The 22,724-nt window shown below is 46.2% G+C and overlaps 1 protein-coding gene across 1 annotated transcript in view; it reads left to right on the forward strand.

Annotated features, from left to right (window-relative positions):
* The first annotated feature begins 126 nt into the window (after positions 1–126).
* FUOM (fucose mutarotase) overlaps positions 127–22,724 on the forward strand; it is a 75,629-nt gene continuing 53,031 nt past the window's right edge. Inside the window, exons 1-2 of the mRNA XM_068255351.1 lie at positions 127–418; positions 13,858–13,926. Of these exons, the coding sequence (XP_068111452.1) occupies positions 334–418; positions 13,858–13,926 (154 nt within the window). The 5' untranslated portion in view covers positions 127–333. The remainder of the gene's footprint in view (positions 419–13,857; positions 13,927–22,724) is intronic.

Below are 22,724 nucleotides of genomic sequence, written 5' to 3' on the forward strand. Positions count from 1 at the left end.
ACCCCCATATCCAGCTCTGTGTCGAATTGCAGCCCCCTAGCCCCAGTAGTTCCCGAGATAGGTTTGCTGCAATCAGTCTCGGGAACCAGCGGGGCTCGGGGGCTGCAATTCGGCACAGAGCTAGATGTGGGGGTCCCCTCCCTCCCCTGAAAATTTCCGGGGTGTACGTGGTGCGGAAGCGGAGATTTAGGACGTTTCACACCTGGCTGCACAATGTAATGGGGCGCAGGCTCCTACTGCGCATGCAGGGCTGCAAAATCTGAGAGGCTGCAATAGCTGACATGACACCGGGTCCAGATTCAGAAGCCTAATCGTGACGTGCAGCACTAAGTTATGGTTGTTCTGAAAGGAATACCATTTGTCTTGTCCCCGGAGCTACTGTATGTTTTGGCTCGAATGGGACATGGAGATGAAATTGGTGAGTAAAAGTGAGTAAAAAGTAAAAGGAATTGTCGCGTTCCTGAAACCCGATAATGTTAAAGTGAACTGCAATTCCTACTATAGCCAGCAGGTGGAGATTTACACGTAGAGTTTCTGCTAGTGATTATTTCAGAGCGCTTGGAGCATGTTCTGATAATCTGCGACATTTTTTTAACCTGTAATTTGCCAAATATACTCTTATTTTTATTGAGGACGTTTTTAGGTTTGAAGTCTTTGTCTCTGAACATTGCCCTACTTTTTGCTGTCTGATATAGCAGAATAATTTATAGGTTTTAAAACACAATCAAGTGTGAATTGTTAGTGCTCAGTAAGGATTTTTGGAACTTGTGGGAAATCTCCTAGGGACATTTCCTGATGCCTAAGGCCCGGTTCACACTTGCGGTGGCCCTCCGGAATCGCCGTGCCGGAGCCGCACCGCCTGCAGAACGGACGGAACGGACGCACGGCATAGCAATTAAAGCCTATGCGTCCGTTCACATGGGTCCGTTCTGCAGAACCGGAGCCGGACCGGATCCGGCCCGGATCCGGACTCCGGCCTCCGTTCCAACATGCGCTATTTTTTCATCCGGCCCCTCCGGCAGCCGTATCCGGGGCGGAGCCGGACTGCACCATCCGGCCAATACAAACAAATGGGAACCGGAGGCCGCACAACACACTGGCTGAGAAATCCGGATGTTCTACCCCACTTCCTATGCGGATTTTTGCGGCGATATTGGCTGGGGACACATGGGCAAGCATTTTGGAGTGGAGCAGCACGAGCTGGAGGTGTTGGCAGGATGTTGGCAGCATGTCGGAGGTGGAGGTGAGTGCTAAACAGCAGAGGGCCTGATTCCACAGGTCCCCCTTCTGCTGACCTCCCAGACCCCAACATTTTTTTTTTTTTTACGTTAACTTTGCCAAACGGATCCGGATCGCATCCTGATTACCACCTGATGCAACCTGACCGGATCGGATCCGGATCAGAACCGTACGGTTCCGATCCGGATCCGGTCAGGTCATCCGGTCCGTTTGGCAAACAACCGCTAATGTGAACCGGGCCTAAGTGTTTAAATAAATTTATAAATTGTGTAAAATTGTTAAAATCATCACTGCTCATCAGAGCTTTTTGGTTACTCTGTCGTCCAAGCCCTAGAGCCATATCAATCCCTGCCATGCACTGAGAAAGGCCAACAGTCTAAGGGCTGGTGCACACCGAGCGGCTTTTCGGCCGTTTTTGCAGCCGCTTGCGGCTGCGGATATGCTAGGGTAATGTAGTTCAATGGGGGTGTGCACACCAGAGTGGGAGGCGTTTTGCAGAAAGGAATCCTCCCGGGGTGAGGCATTTTTTGGATTGCGGAGGCGTTTCTGCCTCCAATGTTAAGTATAGGAAAAACGCAAACCGCTCTGAAAAACGGCAGATCAGAGCGGTTTGCCAGGCGGTTTTGTTACAGAAGCTGTTCAGTAACAGCTTTACTGTAACAATATATGAAATATGCTACACTGAAATCCGCAGCAGAAATCCGCAAAACGCCTCATAAAAATAAAAAAAGCGTTTCAAAATCTGCTAGCATTTTGCGGATCTGCTAGCGTGTTTTGGTGTGCACCAGGCCTAAAACAGTCTGTCTGGATGTTGGGTTGATGTGGTTCTGTGACATGTAAAGCTATAGGCTTGCTATACACCAGTAGTTCTGGATGCAAGCCTGGCTTCAGGGGTAGAGTTGGGCCGAACCTCCGATTTTAGGTTCGCGAACCTGGTTCGCGAACTTCCGCGGAAGGTTCGGTTCGCGTTAAAGTTCGCGAACCGCAATAGACTTCAATGGGGATGCGAACTTTGAAAAAAAAAATAATTATGCTGGCCACAAAAGTGATGGAAAAGATGTTTCAAGGGGTCTAACACCTGGAGGGGGGCATGGCGGAGTGGGATACATGCCAAAAGTCCCCGGGAAAAATCTGGATTTGACGCAAAGCAGCGTTTTTAAGGGCAGAAATCACATTGAATGCTAAATGACAGGCCTAAAGTGCTTTCAAACATCTTGCATGTGTATACATCAATCAGGTAGTGTAATTAAGGTACTGCTTCACACTGACACACCAAACTCACCGTGTAACGCAGCGCAAACAGCTGTTTGTGTAGTGACGGCCGTGCTGGACTGGTGCGCACCATGGCGAGAGTGCAGGTTTTGGTGGCTTTACAGCCCATATGGTCGCCTGGCTGATGTAGCTGAATGACAGAACAGTGACTGTCCAGCTGATCAAATTTGGTCTGACCACAATGAGGCAACGACCTTATTATCGTGGGTGTGCCCCCCGAGACACTCATCTAGGCGCCGGTCATTGCTTCATTGTGATACGCAAGCCCCTTCACCACGGCAAGGTAATGATCACGAAGGGGAATGGGCGCATGTACATGCCTTTTCTTTTGTTGTTGCAGCTGCCCGCAGTGCAGCCAGAAAAATTAGGCAGTCATGTACACGCACCAGAAAAATTATTACAGCGGCCGCTGCTAGCAGCGGCCTAAAAAAATCAGCAATCCGCCTGGAGTCCCGGACCCTGTTGGTGGTGGCGGAGAAGGTAGTCAAGCGGCCTGCAGGCAGACATGCTGTGTGGAGGGACTGGGAGCGACTTAGTCTTCTTGGGGCAGGCCAGGCAGCCAGTCACACGGCGTGTGGGTTCACTAAACAGAACAGGTATACAGTGGCGGGTTCACTAAACAGAACAGGTATGCAGTGGCGGGTTCACTGAACAGGTATACAGTGGCGGGTCCACTGAACAGAACAGGTATGCAGTGGCGGGTTCACTAAACAGAACAGGTATACAGTGGCGGGTTCACTAAACAGAACAGGTATACAGTGGCGGGTTCACAGAACAGGTATGCAGTGGCAGGTTCACTGAACACAACAGGTATGCAGTGGCGGGTTCACTGAACAGGTATACAGTGACGGGTCCACTGAACAGAACAGGTATGCAGTGGCGGGTTCACTAAACAGAACAGGTATACAGTGGCGGGTTCACTAAACAGAACAGGTATGCAGTGGCGGGTTCACTGAACAGGTATACAGTGGCGGGTCCACTGAACAGAACAGGTATGCAGTGGCGGGTTCACTAAACAGAACAGGTATACAGTGGCGGGTTCACTAAACAGAACAGGTATACAGTGGCGGGTTCACAGAACAGGTATGCAGTGGCAGGTTCACTGAACACAACAGGTATGCAGTGGCGGGTTCACTGAACAGGTATACAGTGGCGGGTCCACTGAACAGAACAGGTATGCAGTGGCGGGTTCACTAAACAGAACAGGTATACAGTGGCGGGTTCACTGAACAGGTATACAGTGGCGGGTCCACTGAACAGAACAGGTATGCAGTGGCGGGTTCACTAAACAGAACAGGTATACAGTGGCGGGTTCACTAAACAGAACAGGTATACAGTGGCGGGTCCACTGAACAGAACAGGTATGCAGTGGCGGGTTCACTAAACAGAACAGGTATACAGTGGCGGGTTCACTAAACAGAACAGGTATACAGTGGCGGGTTCACAGAACAGGTATGCAGTGGCAGGTTCACTGAACACAACAGGTATGCAGTGGTGGGTTCACAGCACAGGTATGCAGTGGTGGGTTCACAGCACAGGTATGCAGTGGTGGGTTCACAGCACAGGTATGCAGTGGTGGGTTCACAGCACAGGTATGCAGTGGTGAGTTCACAGAACAGGTATGCAGCCAGACAGGAACAAGTTAAGCCTAACTAATCTTTCCCTGAGAGACAGTCTGCAGCAGCTCGCCCTACTCTCACTAACGCAGGCAGCACACGAGTGACCGTAATGGCCGCCGCTGCCTGCCTTATATAAGGGGGGGTGGGGCTCCAGGGGCTAGTGTAGCCTAATTGGCTACACTGGGCCTGCTGACTGTGATGTAGAGGGTCAAAGTTGACCCTCCATGTGCATTATGGGGCGAACCGAACTTCCGCAAAGGTTCGCCTGCGGAACGCGAACCACTGAAGTTCGCATGGAACCGTTCGCAGGCGAACCGTTCGGCCCAACTCTATTTAGGGGCATAGGGAGATAATTTGTATATTCAGCTGTGTGCATTGTGGGTAATCACAGATTCGCATTTAAATCTCAATTATTGCAAGTACCTTCTGTGTTAAGAAGGCAAACCACACTAAGCATTGCTGTCAGTTAAAACTGAAAGGACAACTGATGTGCAAGGTAATGTCCATGTTTCCCTATGGCTCATATTACTGAGTGCTGACATGGGAAGCTGTTACAGGGTCATCTCCATTCTTAAGTATGCTTCGCTGCAACTGTTAACGCATGTTATCTAGTAGCACACTGCATGCATCCCTTTATCGCAATGGATTCCTTTGCACTGTAAGGCCTGGAACCCACTGAAATCAGCAAACGCGAAACGCTACCTCTAGCGTTTTGTCTGAGCGGTTTGCAAGCGGATTAATGCGCGTTTTCGGTCGCGTTTTGCAACATTGTATTTTTTTGCTCAGCGGTTGCGTAGCGTTTTGCATTTCGCGTTTTTATCCTGATTGGTCCTGTGAATTATTTTTCATTTTGTTACAGTGTACTGAACCGCAAAACGCTAGCAAAACCACTCAGTTTAGGTTTTGCTGAGCGTTTCCGTTAGCGTTTCAATACTTTACATTGAAGCGCTAACGCTCCCAAAATGCTGCAGGTCCTGCGTTTGCATTTCAGGGAAACGCAAACGCTCCTGTGGAAGTTGCCTCATCCATTAACATTAGCCCAGCGTTTTGGCAAAGTGCTAGCGTATCGCAACGCTGCCAAAAGCGCTCCTGTGGGTTCCAGCCCTTAATGTGTGATGTGAATACACCATTACAATATAATTTTATGTTATTGTTTGATGCAAAGCAACACCCCACTCTGGAGGTAGCCTAATATCCACAAATAACGCTAGAGGTAACCCCACACTGCTATAAAATTAACGTTCAAACAATAAGATTGTTCACAGGGATAACATCGCCCCTTTAATCAGTAATCCACAGGCAATGGTAGAATCTGCACTCATTGTTTTTTAATGTGAAACAAGATAGATGTCACAAAGGGTTTTAGGTTGGGGATAGATTAAGTTTAGGCTTCAGGAAGGGTTTTTTATGAAGGTGGAAGGGTACTTTTCCGTTAGCCGGGCGTAACCGCTAGGTGGCACTAATTACTATTCCCCCTCCAGGCCGCCATGGATAGTAGGGAAAGTTAGCGATCGCTGAGGTGGCGTTAATTACTATTCCCCCTCCTGGCCGCCATGGATAGTAGGGAAAGTTAGCGATCGCTGAGGTGGCGTTAATTACTATTCCCCCTCCAGGCCGCCATGGATAGTAGGGAACAGGGGTGTTCCTAGGGTCCTTGGAGATCGGGGGCACCTGTGGGAACTAGGTGGGGAGCGTATGCGTGGCCATACAGTGAGTGGGTGTGGCCAAGGGTGGGATCAAATGTACATGGACTTAGCAGCGGTGTAAGCTACAGATAACGGGCCTGCCCATCAAAAAATTAGATGGAGCCCCCTGTCCTTTATTTAGATAATTTACAATCAGTATCGGCATAGATCAAAGATGTATACGCACATACAATTTTGATTGGTCAATCACTGACCAATTTTACCACCCTCATGCAGTAAGTGGGCCAACAGACAATGCATTTGATGAACAGAGCTAAAATTGGCTAATCAAAATTGTATGTGTGTACCAGGCTTTACAGCTAATCCTGTACATACTGAAAGTAGCAGGGATCAGCATACAATACAGCTGGTTTAAAATCAGTAAAGGCACAGTAACACCGTATACTGTACACACTGGAGGTAGATCAGCACACAGTGCAGGCACTAGAGAACAGCTTATACTGTAGGCAGCAGAGGTCAGCACACTGCAGCTAGCACTCCGAAAAATATTTGGGTTACATTGCCGAAAAATGAGTGTGGCCATGGACCAAAATGTGGGTGTGGTCACGGGTGGAGACAAATTTACATGAACTTAGCAATGGTGGGACATTAGATTAGGACAGTGGTGGCGAACCTTTTGGAGGACGAGTGCCCAAACTGCAACCCAAAAGTCACTTATCTATCGCAAAGTGGCAACAGCAATTTAAACTAAATACTGTACAAACGTTTTAACTCATACATGAACATTATGGAAAATCCAAGTTGAAAATAAACTGTGAAGATAAACAATTTCATCCATCCTACTCCTGAAAAATGTATTCATTTTTATTTTTTTTTAGAACCTTCCAGTTTTGTTTTCTGTGACCCCCATCAAGACAAATTCAGCAATCATGAGGCCCCCCATCAAGACAAATTCAGCAATCGTGAGGCCCCCAACAAGACAGATTCAGCAATCATGAGGCCCCCAACAAATCATGAGGCCCCCAACAAGACAAATTCAGCAGTCATGAGGCACATAAATAGACAGCATTTCACATAAATAGGCAGAATGCCCCTTTAATATGGTAGACACCTCTCATCTGGCTTCTGAATTCTCCTCTACTGGCTGCTGTGCCTGGCAATACTGTTTTTGGCTGGATTGGGGATGATGTGTGGGCTGAAAGGCCTGGCAGTGATGCTGTGGCCTGGCTGGCGGTGTTGCTATGGCCGATGCTGTGGCTGGGTTGGCTGGCGGTGATGCTGTGACCTGGCTGGCGGTAATGCTGGGCTGTGCTTGGCTGGTTGAAGTAAATGCTGGCCTGACTGGTGGTGATGCTGTGGCCTTTTTGACAGTGATTCTGGGCTGGTTGGCTGGTGGTGATGCTGGGCTGGCTGGCCTGGATAGTTTAGGTAGTTACAGGTGCCCCCTAATTAAGGTAGCGCCAGGAGTCCCCCATTTTAGGTAGTGACAGGAGCCCCCTAGCTCATTTAGATACAGGAGCCCCCCAGTGTAAGTAGTGACAGGTGCCCCCCAGTTCAGGTTAGGTAGTGAGTGACAGGGACCCCAGGTTAGGTAGTGAGTGACAGGGACCCCCAGGTTAGGTAGTGAGCGACGGGGACCCCCAGGTTAGGTAGTGACAGGCGACACCAAGTTAGGTAGTGAGTGACAGGCGCCCCCCAAATTTGGTAGTGACAGGGACCCCCAGTTAGGAAGTGACAGGCGCCCCCCTTACCTTGACAGCCAGCGTCCCTCTCCCCACCCCCCCCCCCCCCCCCCCGGGCCCGCTTAGGGTCGTTTGGGGGTCTGGAGAGGTCGCAGCATGAGGGGAGAGCTTGGTAGCACGTCGGTGGGGAGGGGGCTCTCCCCTCCAGCATTAAATAGTCCGTATGCGGGCAGCGGCAGATACGTACCTTCCTTGTGCTCCTCGGATGTTCCTCTCTCTAGCTTCTGACGCGACTTCCTGTATAAACAGGAAGTCGCGTCAGACACTAGAGGGAGAAACGTCCGCGCTGAAGCGCACAAAAGGTATGCATCTGCCACTGCCCGCCGCCTGCATACAGACTATTTAATGCCTCAGGGAAGCTCAGAGGGGAGAGCCCGAGGTGAGGGGGGGGGGGGGAACGTCCCCCCTCCCCGCTAATGTGCAAAGCTTTCCCCTCATGCTGCGACCCCTCCAGGTCCTAGCGGGGCACCCCTGTAAATTGGGGGCACCCTTGGACATGTTGGGGGCACGGGCCCCCCTAAAATAGGGCCCATGGTAGGGAAAGATGTAACTCTGCTGGAGTTACATCTTTCCCTACTATCCATGGCGGCCTGGAGGGGGAATAGTAATTAGCGCAACCTAGCGGTTGCGCCCGGCTGATGGAAAAGTACCGGTGGAAGTTTAGGGCACCAGGCAGGTGTTTTTATGTTAGGGGATTTCAAATGAGGTTAAAACGCTCAGCATGTTAGAACTCCTGTAAAAGAAAACTTGAGTAGTATAAAGGCTCATACAAACGCCAGATTTTTTTAAACTAAGGGTCGTCAGACCCGCCGAGCGAATCAGTCAAAACCAGCCTTATCTGCCTGATGACAGCCTGTACTCACATGTAAAATGTCGTCACAACGACTGCCCCGCGGGCGAGTCTGACGACCTGTAGTTTAAAAAAAACCTGGCATGTGTATACGGGCCTTAAAACTGTACTGCTATTTTCCAATAACACATGACACCAAGTGCTTCAATGATTAATCCGTGCAGCCCACTGTGAGGTGACCATATCCATTAAATGAACAAGCTGGAGCTCACCAGATTGAGACAACCTCACAAACCAGGTGGATCTAGCGTTTCACCAAAACCGCTTCTTGCAAGTACAGCAAACCGCAGCAGACCTCAGGCAGTGACTTCAAAGGCTTTAATAATCTCAAAACAAAATACAATATATCATAGCGCAGACTGTTTTTGTAAGTTGCACACACTCTAGTATTGCACTTACTTCTCCACAAGGGTTAAATGTATTGTATATGTCCGATGTCCAACCAGGCACTGGTGGGGAATACTGCGACTTCCCACTGTTATTATCCCCGTCTATACGAAAATCCCCATGTCCGCAGCAATCGCTTCCTGGATGTGACGTCACGTAGCACTGGCTCAGCAGAATGCCGTGGTATCCTGGTGTCGTGTTATTGGAACTTTGAAACATAGCTGTTACGGTTTTACACTATGTCAAGTTTTCTTTTACAAGAGTTCTAACGTGGTGAGCGCTTTTAACCTCATTTGAAATATACTTTTACTGGAACGCATGGGACTTTTTTATCTTTAATCTTGATTACTGTAAGGTTTGGCGCAGTTTACACTATTCCATGTTAGGGCAGTGGTTCTCAAACTTTTCCAGGTGAAGGCACCCTTGGTGATTTTGACATTTTTCGAGGCACCCCTATGGGCTGTCGATCTACACACACACACACACACACACACACACCCACACACACACACCACACACAAAACACACCACACACACCCTTTCTCATCAGTGTCACTATCAACAATAATTCCCCCACAACAAACAGCATCACCAGTTACATTACACACCGGCCTACCACACACAATCATCCATCACAAACCCTCTTTACCTCAGAAAAAAGGCACATTAATCCTTCAGAAGCACACATATCACCCCCACACATACTGTGGTCATCATTAGAGTCCCATTTCCCACAACAATCAGAGGGCAAACGAACTGCACAACCCCTCCCCAAGTAATATCACTTGTGTAGCCCGAGAGCAACCACTTCCCTAGCCAGGTAACATCCCATGTGGGGCCTTAGAGTAACCCCTCCCCCATCAGGTAACATCATGTGTGGGGCCTGAGAGTAACCCCCCAGATAAAAATGTGGGGGGCCTGAGAGTCACAATAACCCCCCTCCCCGTTAGAAATATGTGTGCGGCTCTTAACCACGCTACCCGTGCACCCTCGACCACCCTCCTTCCCGCTCGAGGGGCAGGTGAGGATCCTTACTTACGCTGGCTGGAGAAGGTAGGCAGAGTCCATAAGTGGCACAGCTGGCTGTCCTTGTAGGATTTTTTGACAGCACATGCTTTTTTGGCAAACACGGCCACCGATTTGCTGTGCTCTGCCCCCGGCTCACAGAAGAGAGAAGCTGACCAATCAGGGCCCCACATCGCTGTGAGCCGGGGGCAGATCACAGCAATCGGCGACCGTGTTTGCTAAAAAAAATGCGCCGTCAAAAAATGCTACCTGTATGAAGACACACAGCAGGTCAGAGTGCAGCACCCCTGGGAAATGTCTGCTGTGCACAAGGGCGCCGCAGCACCCACTTTGAGAACTGCTATGTTAGGTGATTGGTTAGTGTTAGGTGAACATCGGGCTATTAGCACCGAAACACAAGCAAAAAACACCTTAAATTGCCAAAAGATTAGAGTATTGGAAATGTGCCCAATCGGACATGGGAATATTTCCTCTTCTATAAAATGTACCCCCACTATAGCTTATTTAAATTTCTTGACAAGGAATTTGCTGCCAGGTTAATGGGCTAATAGGAAGCCGAAGCTTCTTATTTCTGGCCCAGCCTTGTGCCTAGTTGCATGGTTGACTATTCAAGGACACGAAGGTTCCAAAAAACCCATCTATCTTAACATGTAAACAAGGGCACTTTTTGAGGGGAGAGGATTTAGAGCTTCATCTCACAAGATGGCCCCTCATGTTGAAAGCATTGTAAGTTATGGCTGGTCGTGGGGGGAGCTTCAAGCTTGCTTCCTGCTTCCTCCTTGCCAACCAAATTGTATGGTTGATTAAGGGGCTTTAGAGGGGAGGAGACTATATCAGTTTTCTTTTTCATTTTTTGTATACAAATATTAAATATTAATATTTATTTATATTATAATATTTATATAATTTCAGACGAGAGGTTGAACTTCACTTTCCAAGTCCTTCAATCTGCCACCTGCCAGTGTGATTTGGGTGCAATTTAAATGCAGCTGCATTGCATCAGTAGTAACACTGCGTGTCAAGCGCTGACTTGCAGTGGTGTTACAGGGCTGCAGAGGACATCTACATGTCGAGTCTGAGCATAGCTGCATCTGACTCCATGGGGGGCTGCCTGTCCGGCGCCAATACCGAGCACCGAGTCCGGCTCCGGGCTGGTGCTGGAGAGCAGGTGACAGGCGGTGAATGTTTCCTTATGTGGATCGTCACCTCACACAACTGCCAGATGGTATGGCATCTGGGTTTTATGTGAAAATGTCAGCAACTGAATTGAGGGGAATGGCTCAGGGTAGAGCAAGATCTTTACAATTAAAGTAATTCTGCAGCTTAAGTTCATTATAAATGGGATGCATTATTATAAATTAAAACAAAACACGATATTGTCAAAATGTGTCATGGCTGACTTTGTAGCAGAAAATAATTATTAGTTTAAGTGCAACCTTTTTGCTGTTGAATGTATGGATTTTTATGATACATTTCCAATTAGACAGTAAACTCAAACCTACACTTTTTGTCAAATGGAGTCAGAATCAGAATCTATATTTAGCCAAACACAACTGTTTTGTTCACGGAATTGGGCTTGGTATGTACAGGGCTTAAAGGAGTCATCAGGCATATTTAAACAAAATAAACGCTACTTACCGGGGGCTCCCTCCAGCCCCAAGCTCCCAGCATGTCCCTCGTCGCACCTTTGCCATCAGCCGTTCGCCGCAGCTCCGTCCCGGGCGATTACGTCAGAGCGACCACTGCGCCTGCACGAGCGGCGCTGTCAATCACCACCACATGGGCCGGAGCGGACTGCGCAATAATTTTTCCCCCACTGCCTTCTCAGGTTTCCTTTAAAGCGGACCCAAACTAAACATTTTTTTAATTCAAAATATTTAGTTGCACCACTCTGACACATACAAAGATAAATAAACACTCTTTCAAGCCTATGAACATTTTAGTGCATGCTTTTCACCTTTCTCTTTCCATACTTAGGGTTATACAGGTGGCAGCCATTAGCAATTCCTCCTTTGCCGGACACTTTCCACTCCACCAGTTTGCCGGATTTTGTCCCGGCAACATGAAAGGAAGGGAGGGGTTCCTCCAATAAATGTAAAATATTTTATATTTGTCATCATGCAGCTGAAAAAAGGCTGCTATTTATTATTATAATGTAGAAAATAGATTTTATTTCTGAAATCTTGTATTTTTAATTTGGGTCCACTTTAAGGGGAACCTGAAGTGAGGAAAATTATTTAAAATAAACAAGCTGCAAATGAATACTACATACTAACCTCACCGTCAGTTCCTCTCAGAAGCTCACCATTTTCTTCGTACAGTGATCCCTTCCAGTTCTGACAGATTTTGTCAGAACTGAAATATACCAGTTTCTGTCAGTTATATATCAGCAGCTGTCCGTTACAACTGAATGCACAAGGCAATGTCCATGTTTCCTTATGGCTCAAGTGGGTGATATTACAGTTTAACAGTGTGCTGACCAGGAAGCTGTTGGGGGGTAATGGCCATTTTTTAAATGGAGGACAGAGAAATCCATTGATCACAGTGGACAAATGGGACACAGGAAAGAGATCGAGTAGTAGACTACACAGGAGGTAAGTATGACCTGGGTATAGTTATTTTGACTTTTTATTTTCAGTTCAGGTTCTCTTTAAGTAGAATAGGACACACAATATACATCAGAGACATAATTTCACATAGGGAGATAACAGGGTAGTATAAGCAAAAACATACCGTATATTCCGGCGTATAAGACGACTGGGCGTATAGGACGACCCCCAACTTTTCCAGTTAAAATATACTTTTTGAGATATACTCGCAGTATAAGACTGCCCCTCTTGACTCTTGGACATTTGTATACTTGTACTGTATGTACTGGTGCTATACTATATAAACAGGTACAGATACTGGTGCTGTACTTTATGTGGTACCCAGTATACAACAACCAGCCAATCACGGAAAGCGATATACCTTAGTGATAATTGGCTGGTTATTGTATACAAAGCCTGCTTGGATTGGTCAGCTATCCCTGTCGCCAAGACATGCCTCTTACACCCGTCTGGCCAGTCTTTGTATACTATTACCTCCTTCTCTGTCTCTCAGATCTCGCATATGCGCGCCTGCTTCATTGCAGTCCTCAGGAGCGAGATCAGAGAGGCAGAGAAGGAGGTATGGTAATAGGATACAAGGGCTGGCCAGATGGGTGAAAGAGGCGGGTTTTTCAGGGCAGAGCACCGTTCTATCTCTGTTTTCCATGCCGCAGGTGTCCCAGATGCCTGCAGCTTGCTCCACCCTTCACTTACACCTTCCCAGTGAGATGCACCCTCACCTCGTCATTGGGACTGCTTTCAGTTACTTCTTTCCAAAAATCCTGATGAGTGGATTTCTTCTACCATACTTGTACAGCACCACCCTTGCTTCTTTCATACGGTCGCCGCTTACGGCGGGGATGTGGCCATGGACATTTTTGAGCTCCCCCCACCATATGCGGCAATCACAGATTCTCCAGTCCGGCTCGGAAGTTTCAACATCTGCCCTATAAGACGACATCCAGCATATAAGATGACCCCAAACTTTTAAGAAGATTTTCCTGGGTTAATAAGTAGTCTTACACACCAGAATATACAGTAAATACAATTTAACACAGACTTTGATCACTATTTACAGTATTTGTGCAGTCCGCTCTTGTCAGCTGAAAGAGGGACAGTAAGCTGCAGTCTCAAATGTAACTTACAGTGCTGCCATTAAAAGCTGGTACTGAGGGCTGTTCGTCAGAAAACCACAGCATTTTCTACCCAGTATATTTTGCTGCTGCTACTTAAAGGATAAGTGAAATGAGAGGGGAGTAGAGGCTGACATATTTATTTCCTTTTAAGCAATGCACATTGGCTGTACTGCTAATCCCTGCCTCTAATACATTTAGCCATTGTCAATGAACAAGCATGGAGATCACATGTAATATGGATATTTCCACTATAGTGTATGAGGGTACTGTTTTTATAGACTCAGGAGATACACCAATGTGTAGTAAGGAGGTGATTGTCTGCAAAAAAGTGATTCTTATGTTTCATTCCCAGTTCTTGCAGATGCAAATTTTCCAGTGTCCTCAATAAGTCGTTCTGGACCAGAACTTATTCGAGCAGATGGTAAGTTTTATTTTTTAATGTTTCTTATAGCAGATCTACTGGTCATGATTGTGTAGAGGTTCTCCTGATGCATTTATACATGTTAATTAGGTCACCATGTCTTTTTGTTTTCCCAAGCTAAATGAGCAAAATTGGTCCCATATTTTTGTTGCATCACTTTATTTTGTAAAGCAACCTGAAGTGGGGAAAAGTGTAACATTTTGATACTTATCTCAATAGTGGGAAGCCTCTGGATAGTTCTGAAGCTTCCCAGATCCTTTCCAAGCTCACCAATCCAGCACTGGGTCGCTCAATATCTGTTTGACCCAGCATATCAAATAGGCTTCGTCTAGCTGGGAGCATGGCTGTAAAGGATTGTGTGTGCCCCGTAGAGGGAAGCGCTCAGGCACGGAGCAGAATTTCTCTGTCCACGATCACACCCCTTAAAGAGACACTGAAGCGAAAAAAAAAATGATGATATTATGATTTGTATGTGTAGTACAGCTAAGAAAAAAAACATTAAGATCAGATACATCAGTCTAATTGTTTCCAGTACAGGAAGAGTTGAGAAACTCCAGTTGTTATCTCTATGCAAAAAAGCTATTAAGCTCTCCGACTAACTTAGTCGTGGAGAGGGCTGTTATCTGACTTTTATTATCTCAACTGTAATTGAACTGTTTACTTTTCCTCTGCTAGAGGAGAGGTCATTACTTCACAGACTGCTCTGAAAGACTCATTTTGAATGCTGAGTGTTGTGTAATCTGCACATATTATAGAGTGATGCAGTGTTAGAAAAAACACTATATACCTGAAAATAAAAATATGAGAATATTTTCTTTGCTGCTAATCTTCTAGTAATTATTCATAGTACACAACCAATTCATTATATCATATATTTTTTTTTTCGCTTCAGTGTCTCTTTAACTGAACCCACGCAGACCTTACTTACACGTGACCAGTGTGGTTGTGTTCTTTACTTCCAAATTCCTGGTCAGAAGAAACGTATTCAACCCACTGGATAAATCGGGGGGGGGGGGGGGGGGGGAGGGGATGACCGGTGACGGTGGGGTGTAATCCACCCACATGCTTCCCACTACAGAGAAACCCGTCATACTTTTATGTTACAACCCAATTCAGGTTTGCTTTAAATATTTGTGCAGCATTGAGATTGCTGTGGCAAATTAAATGTTCCATTGTTTTCCTTTGTTGTATTTTTAGTTCCATAATACACCAAATGTTTTTTAAGATTTGTCATGTGTGAACTGCAAGCAAGCCAGTTTGACAAGTGGATGTTTGGCATTATCATGCTTTAATAAGCAAGTCCTTCCCTAAAAAGTTATTATTATTTCAAAACCCGTATATATTGATCGGCAATAAGTGTCTTTGCAGATATCCAAGCTACCCATGCTCCAAATACCATCACAAATTCTGGCATCCATGACTGCGAAACAGAATTTTTAAATTTGACTTCCAGTTTTGATTGGCCAATTTTACTACTGCCATGCAATATGAGGGCATACAAATAATTAATACTATGAACAGATTGTAAAGGTTAAAAAAAACACTCACTTATGGAGGTGTTAAAATTGCCCAGTGATTGGCCCTTCAGTCAGACCACAGAATGTATTGCACATCATCTCAGTCTATTTTGAATGAGCTTGCACTCAGAAAATATGTTTCTGTATTATGCTTATAAAGTATACGGTTTCTAATCTTTGCATGGTAGCATTTTATATTACATTTGTGGCTACAGCAATGAACTGTGCTCAGACTATAGTTTATGGAAGTGTGCCACAGCCTACACTGCTCAGTGTTTTTGGGTGGGTACAACTATCGCTTTCTCTTCACTATCTCACTTCAATGTGGCCATGCACCATACATTTTTTTTTTTTTTAATTTCCGATTTTTTTTTTTATTTTCTTAAAGGGATACTGTAGGCGGGTCGGGGGAAAATGAGTTGAACTTACCCGGGGCTTCTAATGGTCCCCCGCAGACATCCTGTGCTCTGGCCCCGCCTCCGGTTCACTTTTGGAATTTCAGACTTTAAAGTCTGAAATCCACTGTGCCTGCATTGCCGTGTACTCGCTACCGCTGATGTCACCAGGAGCTAACTACGCAGGAGCAGACCGTAATGGGACTGCGCAGTACGCTCCTGGTGACATCAGCGGGAGCGAGGACACAGCAATGCAGACGCAGTGGTTTTCAGACTTTAAAGTCTGAAATTCCAGCAGTGAACCGGAGGCGGGGTCAGAGCATCGGTTAGTGGCTGCGTGGGCACAGGATGTCTACGGGGGACCATTAGAAGCCCCAGGTAAGTTCAACTCATTTTCCCCTGACCCCCTACAGTATTTCTTTAAGTAATCTATATTTGATTTTTCAATTTGATTTTTCTATGCAGCTTGTGTTTTTTTATCTAAAAGACAGTAAAAGTGAACGTGTATGGCCACCGTGTTACACAACACTCTTGCAGATTTGCAGTATGTTGAGGATGAGTTAACTATGATGATATTTTGTGAACACTAATGGAAGTCACCTGACCCATACACACATATAGAGTAAGCAGTAGGTGAGGGCGGCTAATGAACTGTAATATGTGATGTGCTGGGACAATACCCATCCTCAGCCAACTAAGAATGGACAAATTGGTGGAGTATTCTCACTGGAACAAGCAGAAATAAATGATGGAAGTAATCATAGAAAATCCTGGTGTGGCTCTCACAAAACCACTGACACTTTTTCACCTGAGTTATCTCCAAGTTGACATTTTCACACCTTGTCATAAAATCCCTTTTAACCAGTTCGGCCTATCTGGACGAGCTTTCTCGTCCAGATAGGCACTGCATCTTTCCCTGCGTGGTGCGCGCGATCGGGTGCGCACCCGCCGCCCCAACCCCCCGCCGCCCCCCCCCCGCTAGCCCCCCGATCAGTGAATGGGAATATAATTCCCATTCACCGATCTAACCTCCCCGCAGAAATACCGACGCTTTCTCTCCAGAGAGCACGGTATTTCTGCCCCCAGGAAACAACTCCTCTGATTTTTAGTTCCTGGATGCGAGATCGTTCGCATCCAGGAATTTTTTCACTGTGGCCATCTTGTGGCCAAATAGTAAACTGCACCCACATACATTTTTAATTAAAGAAAACTATTATTTTACATGTAAAACAAACAGTTTCCCTCCCACACCAAAAATTACCCACATACATGTTTTATTAAAAAAAATACAATTAAAAAAACAACAACAAAAAAACCATAAATTGTGATAGGGACATCGTTTAACCACTTGAGGACCTAGGGCTTTCTACCCCTTAAGGACCGGCCACTTTTTTTCCATTCAGACCACTGCAGCTTTCACGGTTTATTGCTCACTCATACAACCTACCACCTAAATGAATATTGGCTCCTTTTCTTGTCACTAATAAAGCTTTCTTTTGGTGCTATTTGATTGCTCCTGCGATTTTTACTTTTTATTATATTCATCAAAAAAGACATGAATTTTGGCAAAAAAAATGATTTTTTTAACTTTCTGTGCTGACATTTTTCAAATAAAGTAAAATTTCTGTATACATGCAGCGCGAAAAATGTGGACAAACATGTTTTGGATAAAAAAAAAACCCATTCAGTGTATATTTATTGGTTTGGGTAAAAGTTATAGCGTTTACAAACTATGGTGCAAAAAGTGAATTTTCCCATTTTCAAGCATCTATGACTTTTCTGAGCCCCTGTCATGTTTCGTGAGGGGCTAGAATTCCAGGATAGTATAAATACCCCCCAAATGACCCCATTTTGGAAAGAAGACATCCCAAAGTATTCACTGAGAGGCATAATGAGTTCATAGAAGGTATTATTTTTTGTCACAAGTAAGCGGAAAATGACACTTTGTGACCAAAAAAAAAAAAAAAAAAAAGTTTCCATTTCTTCTAACTTGCGACAAAAAAAACTGAAATTTGCCACGGACTCACCATGCCCCTCTCTGAATACCTTGAAGGGTCTACTTTCCAAAATGGGTCATTTGTGGGGTGTGTTTACTGTCTTGACATTTCGGGGGTGCTAAATTGTAAGCACCCCTGTAAAGCCTAAAGGTGCTCATTGGACTTTGGACCCCTTAGCGCAGTTAGGCTGCAAAAAAGTGCCACACGTGGTATTGCCATACTCAGGAGAAGTAGTATAATGTGTTTTGGGGTGTATTTTTACACATACCCATGCTGGGTGGGAGAAATATCTCTGTAAATGACAATTTTTACATTTTTTTTACACACAATTGTCCATTTACAGAGATCTTTCTCCCACTCAACATGGGTATGTGTAAAAATACACCCCAAAACACATTATACTACTTCTCCTGAGTACGGCGATACCACATGTGTGGCACTTTTTTGCACCCTAACTGCACTAAAGGGCCCAAAGTCCAATGAGTACCTTTAGGATTTCACAGGTCATTTTGAGAAATTTCGTTTCAAGACTACTCCTCACGGTTTAGGGCCCCTAAAATGCCAGGGCAGTATAGGAACCCCACAAATGACCCCATTTTAGAAAGAAGACACCCCAAGGTATTCCGTTAGGAGTATGGTGAGTTCATAGATTTTATTTTTTGTCACAAGTTAGCGGAAAATGACACTTTGTGAAAAAACACAATTAAAATCAATTTCCGCTAACTTGTGACAAAAAATAAATTCTTCTATGAACTCGCTATACTACTAACGGAATACCTTGGGGTGTCTTCTTTCTAAAATGGGGTCATTTGTGGGGTTCCTATACTGCCCTGGCATTTTAGGGGCCCTAAACCGTGAGGAGTAGTCTTGAAACGAAATTTCTCAAAATGACCTGTGAAATCCTAAAGGTACTCATTGGACTTTGGACCCTTTAGCGCAGTTAGGGTGCAAAAAAGTGCCACACGTGGTATCGCCGTACTCGGGAGAAGTAGTACAATGTGTTTTGGGGTGTATTTTTACACATACCCATGCTGGGTGGGAGAAATACCTCTGTAAATGGACAATTGTGTGTAAAAAAATCAAAAGATTGTCATTTACAGAGGTATTTCTCCCACCCAGCATGGGTATGTGTAAAAATACACCCCAAAACGCATTATACTACTTCTCCTGAGTACGGCGGTACCACATGTGTGGCACTTTTTTACACCCTAAGTACGCTAAGGGGCCCAAAGTCCAATGAGTACCTTTAGGATTTCACAGGTCATTTTGCGACATTTGGTTTCAAGACTACTCCTCACGGTTTAGGGCCCCTAAAATGCCAGGACAGTATAGGAACCCCACTAATGACCCCATTTTAGAAAGAAGACACCCCAAGGTATTCCGTTAGGAGTATGGTGAGTTCATAGAAGTTTTTATTTTTTTGTCACAAGTTAGCGGAAATTGATTTGATTTTTTTTTTTTCACAAAGTGTCATTTTCTGCTAACTTGTGACAAAAAATAAAATCTTCTATGAACTCACCATACTCCGTACGGAATACCTTTGGGTGTCTTCTTTCTAGAATGGGGTCATTTGTGGGGTTCCTATACTGCCCTGGCATTTTAGGGGCCCTAAACCGTGAGGGGTAGTCTTGAAACCAAATGTCGCAAAATGACCTGTGAAATCCTAAAGGCATTGGACTTTGGGCCCCTTAGCGTACTTAGGGTGTAAAAAAGTGCCACACATGTGGTACCGCCGTACTCAGGAGAAGTAGTATAATGCGTTTTGGGGTGTATTTTTACACATACCCATGCTAAGTGGGAGAAATATCTCTGTAAATGACAATTGTTTGATTTTTTTTACACACAATTGTCCATTTACATAGAAATTTCTCCCACCCAGCATGGGTATGTGTAAAAATACACCCCAAAACACATTATACTACTTTTCCTGAGTACGGCGGTACCACGTGTGACACTTTTTTGCAGCCTAGGTGCGCTTAGGGGCCCAACGTCCTATTCACAGGTCATTTTGAGGCATTTGTTTTCTAGACTACTCCTCGCGGTTTAGGGCCCCTAAAATGCCAGGGCAGTATAGGAACCCCACTAGTGACCCCATTTTAGAAAGAAGACACCCCAAGGTATTCCGTTAGGTGTATGGTGAGTTCATAGATGATTTTATTTTTTGTCACAAGTTAGTGAAAAATGACACTTTGGGAAAAAAAAACAATAAAAATCAATTTCCGCTAACTTTTCACAAAAAATAAAATCTTCTATGAACTCGTCATACACCTAACAGAATACCTTGGGGTGTCTTTTTTTCTAAAATGGGGTCACTTGTGGGGTTCCTATACTGCCCTGGCATTTTACGGGCCCAAAACCGTGAGTAGTCTGGAAACCAAATGCCTCAAAATGACTGTTCAGGGGTATAAGCATCTGCAAATTTTGATGACAGGTGGTCTATGAGGGGGCGAATTTTGTGGAACCGGTCATAAGCAGGGTGGCCTTTTAGATGACAGGTTGTATTGGGCCTGATCTGATGGATAGGAGTGCTAGGGGGGTGACAGGAGGTGATTGATGGGGGTGGTTAGAGGGGAAAATAGATGCAATGAATGCACTGGGGAGGTGATCGGAAGGGGGTCTGAGGGGGATCTGAGGGTTTGGCCGAGTAATCAGGAGCCCACACGGGGCAAATTAGGGCCTGATCTGATGGGTAGGTGTGCTAGGGGGTGACAGGAGGTGATTGATGGGTGTCTCAAGGTGTGATTAGAGGGGGAATAGATGCAAGCAATGCACTGGCGAGGTGATCAGGGCTGGGGTCTGAGGGCATTCTGAGGGTGTGGGCGGGTGATTGAGTGCCCTAGGGGCAGATAGGGGTCTAATCTGATAGGTAGCAGTGACAGGGGGTGATTGATGGGTAATTAGTGGGTGTTTAGGGTAGAGAACAGATGTAAACACTGCACTTGGGAGGTGATCGGACGTCGGATCTGCGGGTGATCTATTGGTGTGGGTGGGTGATCAGATTGCCCACAAGGGGCAGGTTAGGGGCTGATTGATGGGTGGCAGTGACAGGGGGTGATTGATGGGTGGCAGTGACAGCGAGTGATTGATGGGTGATTGACAGGTGATCAGTGGGTTATTACAGGGAAGGACAGATGTAAATAATGCCCTGGCGAATTGATAAGGGGGGGTCTGAGGGCAATCTGAGCGTGTAGGCGGGTGATTGGGTGCCCGCAAAGGGGCAGATTAGGATCTGATCTGATGGGTAACAGTGACAGGTGGTGATAGGGGGTGATTGATGGGTGATTGATGGGTAATTAGTGGGTGTTTAGAGGAGAGAATAGATGTAAACGCTGCGCTTGGGTGGTGATCTGATGTCGGATCTGCGGGCGATCTATTGGTGTGGGTGGGTGATCAGATTGCCCGCAAGGGGCAGGTTAGGGGCTGATTGTTGGGTGGCAGTGACAGGGGGTGATTGATGGGTGATAGGTGATTGGCAGGTGATTGACAGGTGATCAGTGGGTTATTACAGGGAAGGACAGATGTAATTAATGCACTGGCGATTTGATAAGGGGGGGGGGGGGTCTGAGGGCAATCTGAGCGTGTGGGCGGGTGATTGGGTGCCCGCAAGGGGCAGATTAGGGTCTGATCTGATAGGTAACAGTGACAGGTGGTGATAGGGGGTGATTGATGGGTAATTAGTGGGTGTTTAGAGAAGATAACAGATGTAAACAATACATTTGGGAGGTAATCTGACGGCGGGTTTGCGGGCGATCTAATGGTGTGGGTGGGTGATCAGATTGCCCGCAAGGGGCAGGTTAGGGGCTGATTGATGGGTGGCAGTGACGGGGTGACAGGGGGTGATTGATGGGTGATTGGCAGGTGATTGACAGGTGATCAGTGGGTTATTACAGGGAAGAACAGATGTAATTAATGCACTGGTGAATTGATAAGGGGGGGTCAGAGGGCAATCTGAGCGTGTGGGCGGGTGATTGGGTGCCCGCAAGGGGCAGATTAGGGTCTGATCTGATAGGTAAAAGTGACAGGTGGTGATAGGGGTTGATTGATGGGTGATTGATGGGTAATTAGTGGGTGTTTAGAGGAGAGAATAGATGTAAACAATGGATTTGGGAGGTGATCTGATGTCGGATCTGCGGGCGATCTATTGGTGTGGGTGGGTGATCAGATTGCCCACAAGGGGCAGGTTAGGGGCTGATTGATGGGTGGCAGTGACAGGGGGTGATTGATGGGTGGCAGTGACAGCGAGTGATTGATGGGTGATTGACAGGTGATCAGTGGGTTATTACAGGGAAGGACAGATGTAAATAATGCCCTGGCGAATTGATAAGGGGGGGTCTGAGGGCAATCTGAGCGTGTAGGCGGGTGATTGGGTGCCCGCAAAGGGGCAGATTAGGATCTGATCTGATGGGTAACAGTGACAGGTGGTGATAGGGGGTGATTGATGGGTGATTGATGGGTAATTAGTGGGTGTTTAGAGGAGAGAATAGATGTAAACGCTGCGCTTGGGTGGTGATCTGATGTCGGATCTGCGGGCGATCTATTGGTGTGGGTGGGTGATCAGATTGCCCGCAAGGGGCAGGTTAGGGGCTGATTGTTGGGTGGCAGTGACAGGGGGTGATTGATGGGTGATAGGTGATTGGCAGGTGATTGACAGGTGATCAGTGGGTTATTACAGGGAAGGACAGATGTAATTAATGCACTGGCGATTTGATAAGGGGGGGGGGGGGTCTGAGGGCAATCTGAGCGTGTGGGCGGGTGATTGGGTGCCCGCAAGGGGCAGATTAGGGTCTGATCTGATAGGTAACAGTGACAGGTGGTGATAGGGGGTGATTGATGGGTAATTAGTGGGTGTTTAGAGAAGATAACAGATGTAAACAATACATTTGGGAGGT

Source organism: Hyperolius riggenbachi, chromosome 10, assembly GCF_040937935.1.
Source record: "Hyperolius riggenbachi isolate aHypRig1 chromosome 10, aHypRig1.pri, whole genome shotgun sequence".
In the NCBI taxonomy this organism is placed as follows: domain Eukaryota; kingdom Metazoa; phylum Chordata; class Amphibia; order Anura; family Hyperoliidae; genus Hyperolius; species Hyperolius riggenbachi.